The sequence below is a fragment of the Hemiscyllium ocellatum genome (assembly GCF_020745735.1).
Source record: "Hemiscyllium ocellatum isolate sHemOce1 chromosome 27 unlocalized genomic scaffold, sHemOce1.pat.X.cur. SUPER_27_unloc_24, whole genome shotgun sequence".
NCBI lineage: Eukaryota > Metazoa > Chordata > Chondrichthyes > Orectolobiformes > Hemiscylliidae > Hemiscyllium > Hemiscyllium ocellatum.
The window spans coordinates 180,721-201,961 of record NW_026867492.1 but is presented as its reverse complement, the minus strand read 5'-3'; the positions used below and the strand labels follow the sequence as shown (position 1 = coordinate 201,961).

Below are 21,241 nucleotides of genomic sequence, written 5' to 3'. Positions count from 1 at the left end.
CTGTGCTTTGCTACATGTTGAAATTTTCCTTACATTTTCCAATATATCTTGCCATACTTCTAATGAAATATCCTATCCTAGCTCCCGATTCCACATGGTAGAAAGTCCCTCCATATCTCCTAAGGTATGTCCCTTCTGTGAATGATACAACGTACTAACAGAAAGAGTGCCCGTACACAGAGTACTCTTTACTCCACATTTGACCTGTAAAGCTGAGCCAGGAGTGTGGTCTTCCTCTGTATATAATCCCTTAGCTGAAAGTACCGGAAAAGGCCCCTATTAGACAATGCATATTTCTGTCTTAGCTGGCTAAATGACATCAAGACCTAACCCTCAAATAAATCTTTCCTACAGGAGATTCACTTATTCTCCCATGACTTAAAGCCGGAGTCTATTGTCCCAGGTTTAAATCCTTGGGCTGCCACCAGTGGGTTAATCAGCGAGGTCTTCAGCCAAATGCCCATGTCTTGCCTCATTATCCTCCAGGCTTTCACTGTATTTAAAATGATTGTCCTCTTACACTACTCAGTCTCGGATTTCATCTTATCAATGAATAATAGATTAACTTAGGGGACATCTCGACTGCAATGCTTCAACATCAAGCAAAATCGACCCCGAGTCCCCCCGTGCCCAGTCACCCACATATGCTAAGAAAGCGCTTATTTGATATCTCTCCAAGTCCAAAAGATCCACTCCTCCTCACCCTGTGAGAGCTGCAATTTGGTAAACTTAATTAGGGGGCGACTGCGACACCAAATAAAATAACCTCGCCAACCTTTGAGCCTCAGTAATACTCATCTGGGTAGCAACAACAGGAGCATTCTCATGGGGTACAACAGGCGAGGAAGAACATTCATTTTAATCAGAGCTATTCGGCCTAACCATGATAATGGTAATCCGTCCCACTGCTGCAAATCCTGCTTTATCCTCCCCAGTAATTGTACATAGTTAGCTTTATACAGCTGGTGGAAGGCAGGGGTAATAAAAATTCCCAAATACAAAAACCCTTTTGACGACCATCTAAACAGGAACTGCATTCCATCCTTCAGCATGGCGTCTGATTTTGTAAAGTTGATCCTGCAGCCTGAAAAACTTCCAAATAAATTAATTGTTTGAATCAATCGAGGAACAGACTCCTCCAGATTGGCCAAGAACAGAAGGACATCATCAGCATATAGGGTCATCTTATGTTCCCCCATTCCCATTCCTGGCGCTATTATTTCAGGATCCCTCCTGATAGCCTCAGCTAATGGCTCAATTGCCAAGGTAGATAGCAGCAGTGAAAGAGGACATCCCTTTCGACTACCTCTCCCAGCATTAAAGTTATCTGACTTAGTGCCGTTTGTGATGATTGCTGCCTTAGGATCATTATACAACACCACCACCCATCTAGCAAAGGTCGTCCCCAGATCAAAGCGCTTGAGGATCCCAAACAGGTACAGCCATTCTATCTGGTCAAACGCCTTTTCTGCATCTAGGGAGGCCACCGAACCCAGGATCAACCTTTGCTGGCATACCTGCACCATGTTCAGTACCCTCCTGATATTGTTGGAGGAGCTACGCCCTTAACAAAACCCATCTGATCTTCTTTCACAATACAGGACAACACCTTTTCCAACTTCAGGGCCAGCGTCTTGGGTAGAATTTTAAAATCTACATTCAACAGTGAAATGGGTCTGTATGAAGCACATTCTTCGGGCTCTTTCCCCATCTTTATAATGAGGGAGATATTAGCCTCCCTAAGAGAGGGCGGAAGACAACCCATGCATATGAATAGCTATACATCCCCAGAAGTGGCTCCACCAACACACTTATGAATTCCTATAGAATTCACTTGGGAATCCATCTGACCGTGGTGCTTCATTGCATCCTGCACCTCCTGTATTGTCATAGGCATATTCAACAGGAAACCTGTTCCACGTTTATACTAGGGAGGTGCAGGATCTCAAAAAAGGCCTGCATTCTTACTGCTCCATGTTCATCTCCCTCTGACCGATATAACTCTGCAAAGTATTCCCTAAATCTAACATTAATCTTCTTTAACTCACGGGTAACTGTGCCAGCCTTCTCTCGAACAGACATAATAGATTGGGAAGCATTTTACTTTCTGGCCAGATATCTATCTGACTTATCTCCAACTTCCAACAATCTTTGTTGAGCAATGCAGACCTTTATTTCCCCAGTGTGTGCAATGAGTTGGGAGCAGCCGGAGAGCTGCAGCTTGACCAGTGAAGGCCTATTATAGTATACTTCCTCAGCTATCTGCAGACGGGTCTCCAGCATCTGTTGTTGCTCCTTCCTCTGCGTCCTTCTAGTCATTGAATAAAAAATAATCAAGCCTCATAAATATGCCTTATTGGCCTCCTACAGTATTTCCGGATTACTGGCCGTACCCAAGTTGGTACCCAGAAGGCTCTGAACTCTTGTGGTGTACTCAACAAATTTGCTATCCCTTAACAGGAATGGGTCCATGACCAGTGCTGTGCATCCATTCCACCACTCTTGATTTTACCATCAAAATACACTGGCACATGGTCTGAGACAGCTATATTGCCAATTTCACAAGCCAATGTTCTGTCCAAGCAATCCAATGGCATTAAAAAGTGTCAGTTCCCATGTGGTACTTGTGTGGGTTAGAAGAGAAAGTAAAGTCTCTTCCATTAGGGTGGAGATGCCTCCACACATCCATTAATCCCAACTCCTTGCACATGTCCACCAACTGCTTAGGTTGCGCTGGTGACCTGCCTGGGCCCTTGGCACCCTGTCTACTTCGGGATCTATTAGACGATTAAAATCCTCTCCAATGACCATGCAGTGTACCCCAAGACTCATTAATTTAGCAGCTGCATCAATTAGAAATTTAAGAGGGTGCACCGGGGGGACAATACACATTCAGGACGCCATACTCTTCACTATGTATTAGAGCTTTAAGAATGACGGACAGTCCATGTTTGTCCTTAATTTGCTCAATTACCTGGAAAGGGAGGTTCCTTCTTACCAGTATAGCAACTCCTCTACACTTGGAGCTAAAGGAGGAGAAGAATACCTTATCACAACCTCCTTGTTGCAGTTTCAGATGTTCCTTATCAGTTAAATGTGTCCACCCTTTCCTTCCCGAGGCTTGACAGCACCTTCTTTCTTTTTAATGGGGGAATGGCTCCCTTTTACATTCCAGGCGCACCACCTGAACGAATCAGTAGACATGGCCATCCAGGGAAGCCTGTGGTTTCCCAAGAGGAGGAAGCTTATCTGAGGTGCGGTGAGCAACAAAGACATGAACTCGATAAAGTCTAAAAACTGCTCCTATTAAAACTACTATAAATAAAAATCTAACCACCACATATAACTTAAGCAAATGCTCAAATAACCCCCAGTTATGTAGAGATCTCTTTCCACCCCCCCCCCACCCCAACCCCCACCATTGCCACCATCCTGGCTCCTTCCCACTGAGGCTGTGCCCCAAACGCCAGGCAATTCACAGATTGAAAAAAACATGTTATTTACATTCTGAGAGTTAACAATGGTTGCCCATCTCCCCACACCCCTTCTCCATACATCTTAAACACAGGTATAGCCACCCCCAATCCAAAAACAAAAGGACAGCAGGGAAAAAAAGGCCCCAGACAATACCTAACTGACCGATATACTAAATAATTCCAGTTTTACGCCAAGGCAGTACGTATAAAGCCGATAACCACAAAATAAGGGGCAAAAAAGTAGCATTGTCTGGAATGACGTCCCTCCTGCCTTCACTCCAACTCAATTTCTTTAATTCAGAGAATTCGCAAAGTCCTTCGCCTTTTCTGCTGAATCAAATTATATACCGACCCTCCATGAGTAAAACACAATACAATCAGGGACCTCAAGGAATATTGTATGTTCAGATCCCTTAATTTTCTCTTAACTTAATTAAATGCCTATTTCTTAATCCAGGCTCCTGAGAAGTCCTGAAAATATATTATTCTTGTGCCTTTGTACATTAGAGCCTGTGGATCTCTTCCCAGTCTTCTTGCTGTTTCAATCATTAACTGTTTTTCTTTATAATGCAGGAGCCGCACTAGGGCCACACAGGGCTGCGGGTCCGACCCGGACCTGCACATTGTGATCCAGTGTGCCCGCTCCACACTCAACAGGCCCGACTCCAACTCCAGCCCCAGGAATCCAATAAGGTCTTCGCCTTCCTCGCATTCCGGAAGACCCACGAGCTGTAAGATTTTTCTTCTACTTTAGTTTTCCAGGTTGTCCACTTGCTCCTGAAGGACCCGAACCTGGTCTTCCAGCGTTTGGATCCTTCCTCCTGAGACCTCCGCCACGGTCTCCGATGCCACGGTCCTCTCCTCCGCTGCCTATTCTTTTCGGGCCAACATTTGAATTTCCTGTCCATGCTTTTGCAGCGTGGCAGATAGTGGTTCCACCGCTGCTTCAATCTTTTCTCAGAGATTGGCAAACTCCGAGAGTAACTGCTGCTGTCCCATTAAATCCACAGGGATTGCCCTGGGAGTTTGAGCAATGGCTCCAGGCACCCCTGATGCAGTAGGGGAGAGCCCTACCTGCTGCACCCCTTTTGGCCCCTTTCCTTCATTTGCTTTCATTCTGTTCCTAAAGCTGTCAAACCACAATTATAGTAGCTCCAGACGTTCAGTAAGTTTATATTCGCAATTTTTTTCTTCTACAGATGGTTAATGAGGTGGGGGGAGGGGTAAAAGTCCATCTTGCCGGGGGTGTGGCACAGAGCCCAGCACAGCAGACCACTCAAACCACCGCCATCTCGGATTTCCAAGAAAATGGTTTTAAGACCAGTACAGAACAGCTACAGTGTCATACAGCACAGAAACAGATCCTTCGGTCCAACTAGTCTATGCTGACTATGTTCTCAAACCCAACTAGTCCCATCTGCCAGTGATTGGCCCATATACCTCCTAGTCATGTACTTTTCCAAATGTCTTTTAAACATTGTCACTGTACATACATCCATTACTTCCTCTGGACACCCATTCCACACACAAACCACTCACTGTGTGAAAAAAAATGGAGCTCTTCGTGTCTTTTTAAAATCTTTCTTCTCTCCCCTTCAAACTTTCCTCCCTAATCTTGAAAGCCCCACCCTAGGAAAAGGACACCTGCCTTTCACCTCATCTGTACCCCTCATGATATTATAATCCTCTGTAAGGTCACCTCTCAATCTCCTCTGCTCCAGTGAAAGAAATCCCAGTCTCCACTGCCTGCAGGTATATTCATGTTCAGTTATGATGTGTTCAGTGTTGGTGCAGGCTCAAATGGCCTACTCCTGCTCCCAATTCTCTCACTGTGTGTCCAGCACAGCATTGGGAGATTGGGAAAGGGGAGGGATAGATATCTTGTTTGTTTTTATTTTGAAAATGCACTTGATTCCACAAATAAAAGAAACAGGTACAAGTACAGCACATGCAGTATTCCTCATTGCAGCTTCAAGGTTTTGTGTCCTCTTCTTCCGTGTTGGCTCCAGCACATTCGGCTTCCTCCCCCAACCACCACCACCATCACCCAATCCCCGCCCTGAGCTGTTGATGCTTACATTCTATAAAATAAAGAGAGGGATAGACAAGGTCTTTTCTCTGGGAGTGTAGAACTATACAGTAATAGGTTTAGGGTGAGGTGGCCCGGGGAGGAGGCGAGGGATTTAAAAGGAACCTAAGGGGCAATTCATGCAGAAGATGGCCCGTGTAAGGAAAGAGCTGCCAGAGGAAGTAGTAGATGCTGGTATAATTATGACACATTTAAAAGGCATCTGGATAGGCTTATGAATAGGAAGGGTTTAGAGGGATATGGGCCAAATGCTGGCAAATGAGACCAGATTCGGTGAGGATATCTGGTCAGCATAGACCAGTTGGACCAAAGGACCTGTTTCTGTGCTGTATATCTAGATGACTCTGGCTTGCCAGTCTGTTCAATTTCTCTCTGGTGTCATAGCCTTGGTGTCTCATTCCAAAACTCCCCCACCCCCGTGGGGGCACGTTAACCATTTTGTGTCTGATTGTTGTCAAGAAGCTGCTTTGCAGGTTCATCCTGAATTTACACACTATATTTTTGCTTCCAAACATCAGACCGGCTCACACTCAACAGTATCCCAATGTCGTGGAAGATATTAATTTTCAGGTGGAGGTATCCAAAATTCAGAGAGGTGTCAGTTGTGACTGTTTTGCTCTTCTGTCCCTGTCAGATCCTGAATCAGCACTTTCAGGAGAATTAGAATGGAGTGAGAACAGAGGGAGAGAGGGAGTGAGTGAGAAAGTGGGATGGTGCTTTCAGTTTTATGGAATAACAAAAGAAAAGAATGTTCTGCAGAAAGTAGAATTGCTTGTTCTGAATTTCTACCCTGGACTAACAGTGATGACTTTTGTAATCTCTTTTCAGAGTATTTGATCTGAAGATGAAGTTTCAAAATCAACAGATGAAGGGCTTATGCCTGAACCATTGACTGTCCTGCTCCTCGGATGCTGCCTGACCCGCAGTTTTCGACTCTGATTCTCCAGCATTTGTGAGTCACTCAATCCATCGGGATTGCAACAATTTTCGACTGTGATCCAATTGGTTCCTGTTTCAGTACGTTTTCAGCATCAGTGGGACTGGAAGAGAGACCCTACTGTTGCAGCAACGCACGGAGTGTGGAGCCTGAAACAGTTAACTGGCCTGGAAAGAGGAATTCAAGGCTGGGAGGGGACATACACGCGTTTGTGTGCAACTGTAGCTTTGGCCATGGAGAAACGATGGAAGTGTGGCGACTGCGGGAAAGGTTTCCGTGTCCCGTCTGCCCTAGAGACACATCAGCGCAGTCACACCAGGGAGAAGCCATTCTCCTGTCCTGAGTGCAGGAAGGCCTTCAGTGATTCCTCTGCCCTGCTGAGGCACCGGCGAGTGCACACAGGGGAGAGGCCCTTCAGCTGCCCTGAGTGCAGGAAGAGCTTCAGCGATTCCTCCGCCCGGCTGAGGCACTTGCGGGTGCACACAGGGGAGAGGCCCTTCAGCTGCCTCAAGTGTGGGAAGGCCTTCAACGATTCCTCCGCCCTGATGAGGCACCAGCGGCTGCACACAGGGGAGAGGCCCTTCCGCTGCCCCGATTGTGGGAAGGTGTTCACTCGCTCCTCCCACCTCGTGATTCACCGGCGGGTCCACACCGGTGAGAAGCCCTTCCCCTGCCCCAAATGTGGGAAGGCCTTCAGCGATTCCTCTGACCTGCTGGCCCACCGGCGGGTCCACACTGGCGAGAGGCCGTTCACCTGCTCTGTCTGCGGGAAGTGCTTCACACGCTCTTCTGACCTGCTGAAGCACCAGCGTGTCCACACTGGGGAAAGGCCCTTCAGCTGCTCTGAATGCGGGAAGGGCTTTACTCAGGCATCCCACCTGCTGACACACCGGTGGGTCCACACTGGGGAGAGGCCGTTCACCTGCCTCGAGTGCGGGAAGGGCTTTGCTGTCTCCTCCAGTCTACTGACGCACCAGCGGGTCCACACTGGGGAGAGGCCGTTTGCCTGCCCTGAGTGTGGGCAGAGGTTCACAATGTCCTGCAGTTTGAACAAGCACCAGCGGAGGCACCAATGCTCCCAACAATCAGATTCTGCCGGTAACGCTGCTGAGGGTCACCCCCAGGACTGAACCTCCTGCCCTTTCTGACAGTGGGGGTAATGAGAGTTGGTAGGCTTTTTTGTTTTCTACTGGGGGAGTGGAGGGGGAAGGGGGGTGGTGGTTCAGTGGTTCGCACTGCTGCCTCATAGCGCCAGGGACCCAGATTTGATTCTATCCTCAGGGTAACTGTCTGTGTGGAGTTTGCATGTAATTCCCCTCAGTGTCTGCGTGGGTTTCCTTTGCGTGTTCCAGTGTCTTCCCAAAGTCCAAACGTGCACATGTTTGGGCGAATTGGCCAAGCTAAATAGTCCCACAGTGTTCAGGAATGTGTAGATGTGCTGCATTAGTTCGGGGTAAGTGCAGAGTGATAGGGTAGGAGAATGTGTCTGGATGAGTTACTCTTCAAAGGGTCGGTCTGAACTTGTTGGGCAGAAGGGTCCGTTTCCACACTAGTGATTGTATGATTCCATGAACATTGCTTCCAGTGGGCACTGCTGCTCATTGAGCCCAGGACCCGCATGAACCTAAGACCATTGGAACAGAAGTTAGGATATTTTGACCCATCGAATCTGCTCCACCATTTGTTAGAGACAAAATAAAAAACTGTAGATGCTGGAATCTAAAATAGCCAAGCAGGGGCTGGACACAACAAGGCAGGCAGCACCAGGAGGTGGAGAAGTCAGCATTTCAGGGATTATCCCTCAGGACTGAAGAAGGGTTCTACCCGAAGCATTGACATCTCCATCAGAAATGAATTACCAGGATATTGTCAGAACTAGAGGACATAGGTTTAGAGTGAGAGGGGAAAGATTTAAAAGGGACCGAAAGGGAAAACGTTTCATGCAGAGTGTGGTGCGTGTATGGAATAAGCTGCCAGAGGAAGTGGAGGAGGCTGGTAGAATTACAGAATTTAAAAGACATTTAGTTGGAGACGTGAATAGAAAGGGTTAGAGGGATTTGGGCCAAGTGCTATGAAATGGGACTAGATAAATTTAGAATATCTGGTCAGCGTGGACGAGTTGGACTGAAGGATCTGTTTCTGCGCTGTACCTCTCTATGACTACCGGTCCTGATGTAAGTTTAGAACTGAGTAACTTTGCATAATTCAATCTTGTTGAATTCACCTCCTGAAAGGTTTCAAATGAACCCCTCCAAGCGATATGATTTAACTACAACAAGTTGGATAAAGTACCTCATCAAGTTCAACATGAATGCGCAGTTGAAGAAGTCAGAAGTCACACAACACCAGGTTACAGTCCAACAGGTTTATTTGAAATCCTAAGCTTTAGGAGCATTGCTCCTTCATCAGTGCTGCTCCTTCATCACTTCACCTGATGGTGGAACAGTGCTCCGAAAGCTCCTGAATTCAAATCAATCTATTGGGATTCTCACCTGGTGTTGTGTGACTTCTGACCTGTCCACCCCCTGCACCTCTGCATCAGAGTTGACAAATGAGATCAGATTTTATTCAGCCTGATTTAGTGAGATATTCATCTGGATGTCCTTATGCCTGAAACATCGATTCTCCTGCTCCTCGGGTGCTGCCTGACCTGCTGTGCTTTTCCAGCACCATACTCTCAACTCTGATCTCCAACATTTGCAGTCCTCACTTTTTCCTGGTTCATGTGGAAACTCAACACTGTCAGAGTGACAAAGAGACGCCAGTCATAGAGTACTATAGCACAGAGACTGGCCCTTCAGCCCAAACCGGTCCATGCTGACCAAAATGTTTGTCAACACTGACCTCATTTCCCTGCACTTGGCCCATATCCTTCTCAAGCTTTCCTATCCATGTATTTGTTGAAACACCTTTTCAATGTTGTTAATGTACCTGCTTCAACCACTTCCACTGGCAGCTGTTTCCCCAGGCGAACTAGATTCTGTAAATATTTTGCCCCACATCTTTTCTTCCATCTTTCTCCTCTCACCATAAAAACGCGCCCTTGGTCTAGAAATCCTCCCCCTAGGGAAGAGACAGCTATCATTAACCCAACTGTACCCCTCATGGTTTGAAAATATTGCCTCTCAACTTCCTCTGCTCCACTAGAAAAACATCCCAGCCTATCCAGCCTAAATTCTAATTTGATAATAATGTCAGTGATGATTTTGGCTCTGTGTGTGTCAAGGATCTCTCATTTCTAAGCCAATGCAGTGCCTCTTAAGTTCACGTCATCTTAAAACGAATGGCACCCCATTCATTTAAAATGTCCATGTTTTCTGTGCAAAGTTGGTCCTGGTCAGGAAATAAGCAGCGGTGTCTTTTATTCCTGTAGACTGCTCTGTTTTGAGATGTATGAGTAAATCTTCAGAACAAAAGATTAATGCAGCCTTTATTCATGTCTCATTATTAAAAACACTCTCTCCATTTACAGATGTGATTGAGAAGCTTCTCCCAATGAATCTTTGACTGATAACAGCATTTGTCAGGCTTTTGAAAGTCACTGTAGCTCTGTCACAGCACACAGGAGGGCTCTTTCAGACACAACGCGTCATGCAGAAAATTCTCCCACATTAGTCGAGCAAAGTTGACGTCTTTTTAAGACATTGTGAAACTTGAAATGGTTCAGAAAAGGTTTGGAAGGACGTTGCCAGGGCTGCAAGGTTTTAGCTACAGGGAGAGGCTGAATACGCTGGTACTATTTTCCCGGAAGCTTCAGAGTCAGCCAGAAACATCTGTTGAATCAGGAAACATCTCTTCCTGCAGCAGCTTCAGACAGACCGCTTGCTAAAACCAAAACCAATGGAAAAGAATGGGACAACTGCCCTTTCATTGTAGAAGTATTTTAGAAAAAAAAAGGAAACCCTTTTCCCTGATTGTTGCCTTAGCCAGTATCTGTTAACCATTAGTGAAAACCTTAATCCTAGACGAATGGGAAGCTGTGCCATTTACAACCCCTTCTGAAAATAAACCAACAACATAATCTTCTTAAAGGAGCAGCATGATCACAACAAAAAGCAGCTGAACTGAAACATTTGAATCAAAAGGTTGTACAGTTAGCAGGACAAGAAACAGGTTTTCAATTTCACCAATCAATTTAAATCAACCCCATTGGCTACCAAAAACTTATTAAATTTAAATCCTAAAGTTTTGACAACAGGACCAATCCTATCATAAAGAATCCGTGCTCTCAGTCATCTGTGTATTAGAGAAAGCATCATTTAGAAAAACAGAAAGAGCATTCCTGACAGAGGAATCGGAGGAGGCATCCCCGACAGAAGATGGCACAGAATATTCCGGAAGACACACAACCTGGTTGTAATCTAAGCGATTAAATTCTATTTTGTGTTATCTGAGTGGGACATGTATTGATTGGAACAGTATACCAGAGAATCTTGATTTATTCCAGAATACTTAGTAGTTAAGATGGATTTATTCAGTTTGTTAGTAGCTTTGTTCATTTGTTCACTGTGAGAGTTGGTTAAATAAATTGCTGATTGTTGATTTTAAAGTGTCGGAGATTTATTTTTAACACTACAGCAGGTTACACCACTTATCACACTGACTTTACAGATTAAAGGGCAACGTGCCACTCTTTAGACGTTTTGGTTTGAGATCTTGGAGAGTGGGGGCCTTCGCTTTCTAACAGTATTGATGACATTCTCTTGAATGCAATGGAGTCAATATTAATCCCAGCCTCTTGGTGTGGTTGTGGGTGAATCACCTTAATTTGGCTCCTGACTCAAACTGCACAGAGAACCAACTGCTGAAACAATGATTTGCACTTTATTGCACTTAGCAACCACAAATAAAACCCCTCAAGTTCATTCAGCTTTACCCCCCAAACTTGGCTATCACCCAGTTGATAGCTGAATTTAACTGGGTTTCCACTGACAGTGCCCATCTCTGGAAGTGTCTAGGGGTTTGATGCAGTATTATTCTTCTAAGTACTACTGCTGCAGCATCGTTCTGGAGTTGAATTTTGGTGGCATTTCCTCATTTTCAAATCTGTGGTGTGACTATTTTTTAAGACTCTAACATCACCTCCCATTGCTGGAGACCTCAGCTCTGTAGCTTCCCTTCTTATCCTTGAGGGTTAGCTGTCTGTTTGAAACAGCCTGCTCTGCAATTAACCCCTCGATGTCAGGGCTTTCCTTCCACAGGCAGAATTAATTGTCCTTTTGTCACACCATTATTAAACATTATCTTGCTGGTCCCAAGAAACAACTTATTGTGTTGCCTCCTTCTTCCCAGGGATGGTTAACTAGCAGAAATTAGTCCATTTATCGTATTGAATCTGCTCTGCCATTCAATCATGGCTGATATGTTTCTTAACCCCATTCTCCCTGTAACCTTTGAACCCCTTGATACTCCAGAATGAGTGAATGGTGGAGCAGACTCAATGGGCTGAATGGCCTAATTTCAGTTCCTGTAGTGTCACAGTTCTCGCCGGCCCTTTCGTTTCTTGGTCAGAAAAAGTTATTGTTGACTCATGAAGTTGGGGGAAGTTCTGGAGTTTACAGGTGCACACCACGCTCCTCTCTGCCTCCTCCCGGAATAACGATTCTTCCTGCGATACTGGCAGTTCTTGAGATCCTTGGATATCCCTGAATACAAATCGATATGTCTGGAACTCTTTGCTGCTACCTTGGAACAGAAGGATTATGAGGAGAAAATTCAGAAATCTGAAGAGTAAAGAGACTTGGGACTTCTAGCTCAGGATTCTCTCAAAGTAAACTTACAGGTTGATTCAGTAGTGAGGAAGGCAAATGCAACAATGGCATTTATTTGGACAGGACTTGAATATAAAAACAGGGATGTACTTCTGAGGGTCTATAAGGTTCCAGTCAGGCCACAATTGGAGTATTGTACGCAGTTTTGGGCCCTATATCTCAGGAAGGAGGTACAGGCCCTGGAACATGTTCAGAGGAGGTTGATGAGAGAAGTCCCAGGATTGAAAAGCTTAACATATGAAGAACATCAGAGGACTCTGGGTCTATACTCAATGGAGTTTAGAAGATGACAAGGGAACTAACTGAAACCTACAGAATACTGAACAGCTTAGACAGAGTGGATGTTGGGAAAATGTTTCCATTGGTAGAAGAAACTAGGACCCGAGGGCTCAGCCTTCAAGTAAAGGGAAGACCTTTTAGAACGGAGATAAGGAGAACTTCTTCAGGCAGAGAGTGCTGTATCTATGGAATTCACTGTCCCAGAAGGCTGTGGAGGCCAGATCACTGAATACATTTAAGATGGGAATAACTAGGTTCTTGAGTATCAAGAGGATCAAAGGTTACGGGGAGGATGGGGTTGAGAAACTTATCAGCCGTGATTGAATGGTGGAGCAGACTCAATGGGCTGAATGGCATCACTTCTGCTCCTATAGTCTTATGATATGCTGATGAGTGGAGGGGGTGAGGATTGGGGAAAAGAGATAAAGAAGGGAAAAGACATAAAGAGGGGAATACAATTAAGGTGAAGCTGGATACAGATACATAGGAAATACAAGAATTGTACGATAAATTTCAGACCACATAGAAGCACCGGCATAGAGAGAGATCTGGCCATATAGATCTCCAAAAGTGGCAACACAGGTGGGTAACGTGATCAAGAAGGCACACAGCACGCTTGCCTTGAGTGTAAGAGTTGGCGAGTTATGTTACAGCGATTTATTCCGTTCACATTCAGAATATTGCGGAAGGACATGGATGTTCTGGGGAGAGGGTGTAGAGAAGGGTCACTAGGACATGGATAACATGGACATGGATGCCCTGGGGAGAGGGTATAGAGAAGGTTCACTAGGACATGGATAACATGGACATGGATGCTCTGGGGAGAGGGTATAGAGAAGGTTCACTAGGACATGGATAACATGGACATGGATGCTCTGGGGAGAGGGTATAGAGAAGGTTCACTAGGACATGGATAACATGGACATGGATGCTCTGGGGAGAGGGTATAGAGAAGGTTCACTAGGACATTGCCTGGTCTGGAGGTCTCATTATGAGATGAGATGGGGTAAACCTGGATTATTTTCACTGTAAAGATAGAGGCGGAGGGATGACCTCGACAAAATGATGAGACACACCGATTGGCTGGTTGGGGGTGGCATGGTGGCTCAATCATTAGCACTGATGCCTCACAGCGCCAGGGAAACTGGTTCGATTTCAGTCTCAGGCGACTGTCTGTGTGGAGTTTGCAAATTCTCCCTGTGTCGATATGGGTTTCCTCCGGTTTCCTCTCACAATCCAAATGTGTAGGTTAGGGTGGAGTGGCTATGCTAAATTACCCACTGCCCAGGGATTGGCAGGTTAAGTTGGATTGTCCGTGCTTAAATTGCCCCACAGTGTTCAAGAATTGAAAGTTAGGTACATTCGTCAGGGGTAAATGTCGAGTAATAGGGATAGGGAAATGGGTCTGTGTGGATTATTCTTTGGATGTTTGGTGTTGGGCCAGATAGTCTGTTAGATAGTCAGAGGCTTTCCCTCTCCCCAGAGTGGAAAAGTCAACTACAAGAGGGCACAGGTTCAAGGCGAGAAGGGGACAGTCTGGGGGAGAATTGAAAGGGAAGATTTTTCACACAGTTGGATGCTGGATGCCTGGAATGCATTGCCATTGGATGGAGTGGAAAGAGGCACCTTAGCAACACTTAAGGTATATCTGGATAGACACATGAATGGGAGGTGAATACAGGGACAGGAACCACACATCGGCAATAAATAGCAGATCTAAGTTAGGATTAAGAATTGGCACAGGCTTGGATGGGGAGGGGGTAGGGGGTAAAGTGAACTTCCAAAAACAGGGGATACCTGTATGCTGATGAAGGGGTGGGTGGATGCTCAGGTGTAGCATAAACACTGACAGAGGCCAATTGGATCGACTGTGCTGGAGACTCAATGGGACAGAGACAAATGTATCTATTTCAGATCTAAATGCACTTCAGCCACTTCTGTGGACTGTTCCGTAGGGATGGTGCAATCCCAGGCTCAGAGAGCATCAGCCCCCATTGGAAGTAAAGTGGGTGTGAGAGCGACCAGTCAGCATAAAGGAACCCCTTACCCCTCCCACTTCACCCACTAAACAGGGTTCAAGATGTGACTCTCAGCAGCGGTAACAGCAGAATCCAACCTGAATCCCTGCGCAATCTCACTTGTGAAGTTGCTGGTGTCTCCACAAGTTGCACGACTGGGTGAAGCCCTTCCCACACACTGGACAGGTGAACGGCTGCTCCTTGGTGTGGATGCGCTGGTGTTTGTGCAGGGTGGAGGAATCACAGAAGTCATTGCTCCACACGGGACAGGTGAACGGCTTCTTCCCAGTGTGGACGTGGAAGCCGAGCAGCAGGTGATACGACCGGGTGTAGCCCTTCCCGCACACGGAGCAGGAAAATGGTTTCTCTCCGGTGTGCATCCGCTGGTGCGGCAACAGCTGGTGTGACTGAGTGAAGCCCTGCCCACACACGGGGCAGATGAACGGGTTCTTGCTGGTGTGGACCCACTGGGGGGCCAGGAGGTGGTGTAACTGAGTGAAGCCTTTCCTGCAGTGAGTACAGGTGAATAGCCGCTGCCCGACGTGCAAACGCCAATGAATCTCCAGCGCAGATAGCGAAGGGAAACCATTCCCACACTCCCCACATTTCCACGGTTTCTCCATGGTACAGGTGCCCTCGTCTGTCTCTGACCTTAACAATCAGTTGAAAACTCGCTCACACTTATAGCATGTGTGTGGTGTTACTGGTGAACCCTCTGATAATTGGAACACTCTCATTCAGTCTGTAAAGCTTGTTCCAGTCACTACTCTGGTGTGTGGGTATGTGAGACTCTAAGGTTCCAGTCACACTGACGTTTAAAACCTAACTAAGCAGACAGACTTTCTCCTCTTTGTTTTCAAGGCCATCAATATCCACGTCCTCGTGAATCAAGTGACTGTCAGACTTTGATGTGATATTTGGTCTGAGATTTCTGCCTCCAAATTCTTCTCTTGTAATATTCTTGTGAAGTGATTGCAAGGGTCATCACAGTCAGTCCATGACAGAAAATCTAAACGTAATTCTAGTTACTGTGGAACATTCTTTCCTCTCAATCCCAAAGATCTTTGTGTAGATCTATATGTAACTGTAAACCAACAGGGTTATGGGGCAGACTGCATACCTCAACAAAGAGTTCACATGGACTCAACTTGCTGAATGGACCTCTAGTGCAGTATTGACGTTCTTACTGAAGATCTACAATATGCTGCAGTACGGTATTACAAGCCCAGAAACAACTGCAAATCAGACAAGGTCTTTTCAGAAGTTGGACCATGAATTTCAGAAGCTGCTGCTGCTCTTCTTCTCTCTCTGAATGAAGATTGATCTTCACCCAAACTTCAACTTCCTTCCTCTGTCCAAATATTTGTGAACACAGCCCTGTTTTTGAAGGATGGCATGTTTCCTGATCATCACAATTAAATGGGCATCTTCCCCCTGATATGCAAAGGGACGGTCAGTCAGGGGAGGGCAGGGTTACATCTTGTGTTGTTATGTGAAATCTATGACAGCTGCAATAATTCATCCCAACTCCTGTACTCAGTACTCTGACTGATGAAAGCAAACATGCCAAAAGTCTTCTTCACCGCCCTGTCTACCCATGACTCCACTTTCCAGGTGCGATGAACCTGCACCCCTACATCTCTTGGTTTGAAATCCTGCATATGAAACAGATTTGGTGCTTGTTGGTATGTGTTATTATTTGGTGCTTATCTCGACTCTAATTTGCTAGAGTCCTTCCAAGATCCCTACGTTCCATTACACTCCTTAAAGTCCTACTATTCACCATGGAATTCCTGTCTTGATTTGACGATACAAAATATAAGAACTCACACTTATCTATATTAAACTCCATTTGCCATTAACTTAAACCTATGCCCTCTAATTTTGGATTCCCCCACCCAAGGGAAAAGACCTTGCCTATTTACCCTACCCATGCCTCTCATGATTTTATAAATGTCTTTAAAGTCACTCCTCAGCCTCCAAAGCTCCAGGGAAAACAGCCCCAATCTATTCAGCCTCTTCCTGTAGCTCAAACCCTCCAGCCCTGGCAGCATCCTTGTAAATGTTTTCTGAACCCTTTCAAATTTCATAACACCCTTCCTGTATCAGAAAGCACAGAATTGCATGCAGTATTGCAACAATGATGGAACCAATGTCCTCGCTGAAGAAGATTTTAAAAACAACATTTATAACTACAAGCAAATCAAGTTAGTTGGGCATGACCTTCCCATAGCAGTTTGTTTTGGCTGTCCTTCATTAACTTATGCTTTATAATATATAAGAAAATATTTTGAGGGATGGGATTGTTGCTCGCATGTCCAACATTTGCTCACCATCCTTCATGGCCTTTTGACCGAGCAATTGGCTACATGCTAGAACTTAGTTGAGAGTCAACCACATTGTAGTAGGTCTGGAGTCACATGATGTGAGCGTGCGCACACATGTGTAGGGTTGTGAATGGTAGATTTCCCTCCCGAAAAGAATACTTTCACAACAATCAGTAATGATTGGACAAAAGCAATAGTTCTGGCAGCATCTATGAGGAGACGACAGTGTTACTGTTTTGAGTCCGGTGGTCCTTCAAAATTAGGCTGGATTCAAAACATTAATTGTTTTCTTTCCACAGATGCTGCCAGACCTGCTGCAGTTTCCCAGCAATTGTTGCTGATCTCCAACATCTGCAATTCATTGTCTTAGCCAATAATGGTTTCCTTGTTGCCAGTACTGAGACAAACTCTCACTTCCTGATCTTTTTATTCATTGAAAATAAAGTCCACTAGCATCCAGGATGGGATTTTAATTTTTGTTCTCAGAAAACCGAAATCTCTGGGCTACTTAACCAGTATCACTAGATCACAATCTTCCCTTCACTGACAGTGACAATCTTGTCCTGAATATTTTTCTTTATTCATTCATGGAATGTGACACTTTGTCTCCTAAAAGAACCAAGTGCCAATTCAGAGGGCAGTTAAGAGTCAATCACATGACTTTGGATCAAGAGTGACACATTCACCAAACTGGGAAAGGACTGAAGATTTCCTTCCTTAAAAACAAGGTTATTAGTGAACAAGATCGGTACTTATGACAATTGATAAGATCATCAAAGCAGCTTTATATTCCAGATACATAAATTGATTTCAAATTGCATCGCGGCCATAGCAGCATCATTTTGAAACTCCAGATGTTAAATCCAGTAACAATGCCCAAATGCCACCAACTCCCTACAATCTCTAGGCTTCCCAACATTGACTGGTCTGTAATTGCCAGTTGTATCCTTTTCCTCATTAGTATTTACTGTTCAATTCAGCCCATTGAGTTGACTCTGCCATTCATTCAGATCACAATTATTCTGGTAAACATTTACTCCACTTTTCTGCCATTGTCCCATAATCCTCAGTAATCCTCAATTCGCTTACTGATTAAAACAAACACTATCTCAGCCTTGAATGCACATAACAACCCAGGCTCAACAGCCCTTTTAGTATCAAGTTCCACAGATTTACTGCCCTCAGGAGTAATTCCTATCTGTCCTAAACATGCAATCTCTTATTTGGAGGTTACTTCCTCTGGTCCCAGACTCACCCACTTTCCCACGTCCAGCCTGTCAAGTCTCCTCAGAATCTTGTACGTGACAATAAGGTTACCTCTAATTCTTCTAACTTCTAATAAGCACAGGCCCAACCTATTCAGTTCTCCTCATAAGACATTCTTTCCATCCCTGATATCATCATGGTCAACCATCTCTGGACTGCCTCCAATGCCAATATATCTTTCCTCAGGTAAAAGGGTCCTAAACTGTTCATAGTATTCACTTGTGGCCTGACTAGGGCCTTACAAAGGTTCACTATAACCTTTCTACATTTATACTCTGTTGAAAAGGCCAAACTCCCATTTGCCTCCCTATTACTTACTGAAATTGGATGAAGAGATTCGTGGATGTGATTCCAAATCCCTCTCAAGTTTTCTCCATTTAATATTCAGTTCTTCACCTCCTGACAAACTGCATGACCTCATTTTCCCATCTGCCAAGCTTTCGTTCATTTGCTTAACCTGTCTATATCCCTCTCCAGATATCTAATGTCATCCTCACCACCTGCTTTCACATCAACTGTCTCTTCTGCAAACTTAGCAATAGTACAGTCACTTTACTTATCCAAGTAATTCGTATACATATTGTAAATAATGTTGACCCCAGCGCTGATCCCTGTGGTACACCACAAGTTACAAGTTGCCATCCTGAACATGCCCCTTACCACAACTGTGGTAGTTAGCCAATCCTCTATCCATGCTAACATTCAGCCTCCAACACCCTGGGCTCTTTGCTTACTATTTCATGAGATGTGAATATCATTGGCTGTGCCAACAACTCTTTCCAAACTGACCTTGAAAAGGTGGTGCTGAGCTGCCTCTTAAATTGCTTCACAAACATGGTGTGGTCTGCAACAATGTTCAGGAGTGAGTTCCAGCATTTTGGTCAATAACAAAGAAGCAATGCGATATATCTTGCAGTCGGAATCCTGTGTTCACACTTCTCTGTTCTTGGTGGTTGAGGTCATGGCTTGGAAGATGCTTTTGAAGAACCACCACTCATGCAATCAAGCCAGACTGACAGATTCAGACTCTGCCATTTGATTTTCCTCATCAATCTACATTCTTTCCAGCCGTGTTTCAGTCTCAAACTGCCACGCAATGCCTTCTGTTACGGCTTAAAGGTAAGAATACACAAGATAATCAATCATATTTTGGGTTGTATAAATCTTAGCCTGCCAGAATTATTTTCTTCGACTTGAATTAAACTGGGTGACTGCATGAAATGGTTTGTTGCTCAGATTTGAATCATCATGCTCAAGGAGACAGTGCCAATAATATCATTAAACTCCTTTTTTTGTTAAAAAAGGACAAGCTCTTGATTTATTTTTACACCGTACTGGTATTCACACCTGCACATTCAATGTCAAACTCAGACATCATAAACGAAATTACACCATTAATTTTGTCTTACAATAATCCAACAGATTAATTAATAATACACAATGAATACCAAGGCTGATTAATGTGAAATTAAATTTGACCGAAAATGTAAAATTGAGATGAGAGATAACAAATGGGGGAAGGGCAGAAGGTAAGAAATGCAGCATCATAGAAGGTGTTCCTCCAGGGAGTGTATTTTACCAACTACAACTGCTCAATATAAACAAACACTCTGACATGATCCTCCGGTTTTAATGTAAACCATACCCCCATACAGTAGGTACCATTTAAATAAGTTAATAGATACAAGCCTTGAGTAAATCCAGCCTCCAGCCGGACCCCCCGCTTCTTGGAGCTCGGACCTTCCTCCAGCTCCGGGGGGTTGTTGAGCTCCTGGGCTCCGGCCGCCGCCGAAGAAGCCGCGGGCGCCGGCTCTCTCTCCTCCACCGCCGACAGTTTTAATTTGTTTTCCCGTTCACCTGGTAACCGTCACCTCTTGTTTGAAAAGTTCCGACTTTAATGTGAAATGTATTTTAAAGGTATTTTCTGAGGTAAACGATGCCTGTCTGCCCCCCTCCCTCCGTCAGAAACCGCAGCCTCGCGCCGCCATTTTTGTTTTTCTTCTTCTTTCCATCGTCTCCTCCTGTGACGCGCGTCATCCGCCCCTCCTCCAATCAGAGCGCACCTGTCTCCACCTGACCAATAGCGGCCGTGTTTGTGTGTCATGTTGTCCCACCCTCTGCAATCTCTCTCTCCGATTGGTCGGTACCGACCACAAGCTTTGGGATTGGTGGGGAATGTCACAAGCGGCTCAGTGAATCCGCCCTTTTCATTCCCGTTCATTCATTCAACAGCAGCTGACCCAATTTACTGCAACGGGCTCTGGGGCTATAGCGGTAGTGTCACATATTTAGGGGCAAGATGTGATTTTTAACGTTTTCAACTATGGCACCTCCACATCCATTCATTCAACCGAAGAGGGCTCAATTCAGTGTAATGGGCTCTGAGGGTATAATATTTGTACCCCATGTTGAGAAGAAACCTCTCCCCATTCATTCAATAGAAGAGGACCTATTTGCTGCAGAGGGTTTTATTTTATGATGCAGTGGTAGTGTCCCAATCTTCGAGCCCTGAAATCCCACTGCTATGAGGATGCGTGGTAACACATTTTTTAGTCATAAGTCACATGACACCAGGTTATAGTCCAACAGGTTGTTTGGATGATCTTACAGAAATAGAAATAGAATGTTGGACTGGTAGGTGAGACTAGGATAAGAGCGCATGGCCTCTAGATTAGAGGAAGCAGGTTTAAAACTGAACTGAGAAGAAACTTCTTCACGCAGAGGGTTGTTCATCTATGGAATTCCTTGCCCAGGGAAGTATTTGACATTACTTCAGCAATCACTAGAAGCAGTAGATACGTTTTTGAAAAAATAAAAGAATTAAGGGATATGGTGAAAGTGCAGGTAAGTGGAGCATACATAGTCCACGAAAAGATGAGTCATGATTTTATTGAGTGGTGAAGCAGACTCGAAGGGCCGGAAGGCCGACTCTTGCTCCTAGTTCTTATGTTGAAATCACAAGCTTTTGGAGTGTAGTCACTTCAGCAGATGAAGTCACGAAAAAACAAGTACAGGAAAGAGAATTTAGATAAATGAAAGACAGAGCATCTCGACAGTCAATTACTTACTCCCATTCCT

General features: G+C 45.0%; 3 protein-coding genes across 3 annotated transcripts in view; 1 reads left to right on the top strand and 2 right to left on the bottom strand.

Annotated features, from left to right (window-relative positions):
• The window catches only part of LOC132807782 (gastrula zinc finger protein XlCGF26.1-like), a 53,305-nt gene extending 42,290 nt beyond the window's left edge, over positions 1 to 11,015 (top strand). The window contains exons 4-5 of the mRNA XM_060821789.1: positions 6,754 to 7,671; positions 9,975 to 11,015. Of these exons, the coding sequence (XP_060677772.1) occupies positions 6,754 to 7,632 (879 nt within the window). The 3' untranslated portion in view covers positions 7,633 to 7,671; positions 9,975 to 11,015. The remainder of the gene's footprint in view (positions 1 to 6,753; positions 7,672 to 9,974) is intronic.
• Positions 1 to 19,272, bottom strand: part of LOC132807781 (zinc finger protein 239-like) — a 43,273-nt gene extending 24,001 nt beyond the window's left edge. Inside the window, exon 1 of the mRNA XM_060821788.1 lies at positions 18,953 to 19,272. The gene's annotated coding sequence lies outside the window, so the exon portion shown is untranslated. The remainder of the gene's footprint in view (positions 1 to 18,952) is intronic.
• Positions 14,687 to 15,193, bottom strand: LOC132807786 (gastrula zinc finger protein XlCGF49.1-like). The gene has a single exon (XM_060821791.1). It carries the CDS (start codon positions 15,191 to 15,193, stop codon positions 14,687 to 14,689), a length of 507 nt encoding a protein of 168 aa, XP_060677774.1.
• Positions 19,273 to 21,241: the final 1,969 nt, after the last annotated feature.

Bases quoted from the DNA above. Each gene is read 5' to 3' on its own strand.
- LOC132807786 (XM_060821791.1), bottom strand. From the start codon at position 15,193: ATGGAGAAACCGTGGAAATGTGGGGAGTGTGGGAATGGTTTCCCTTCG.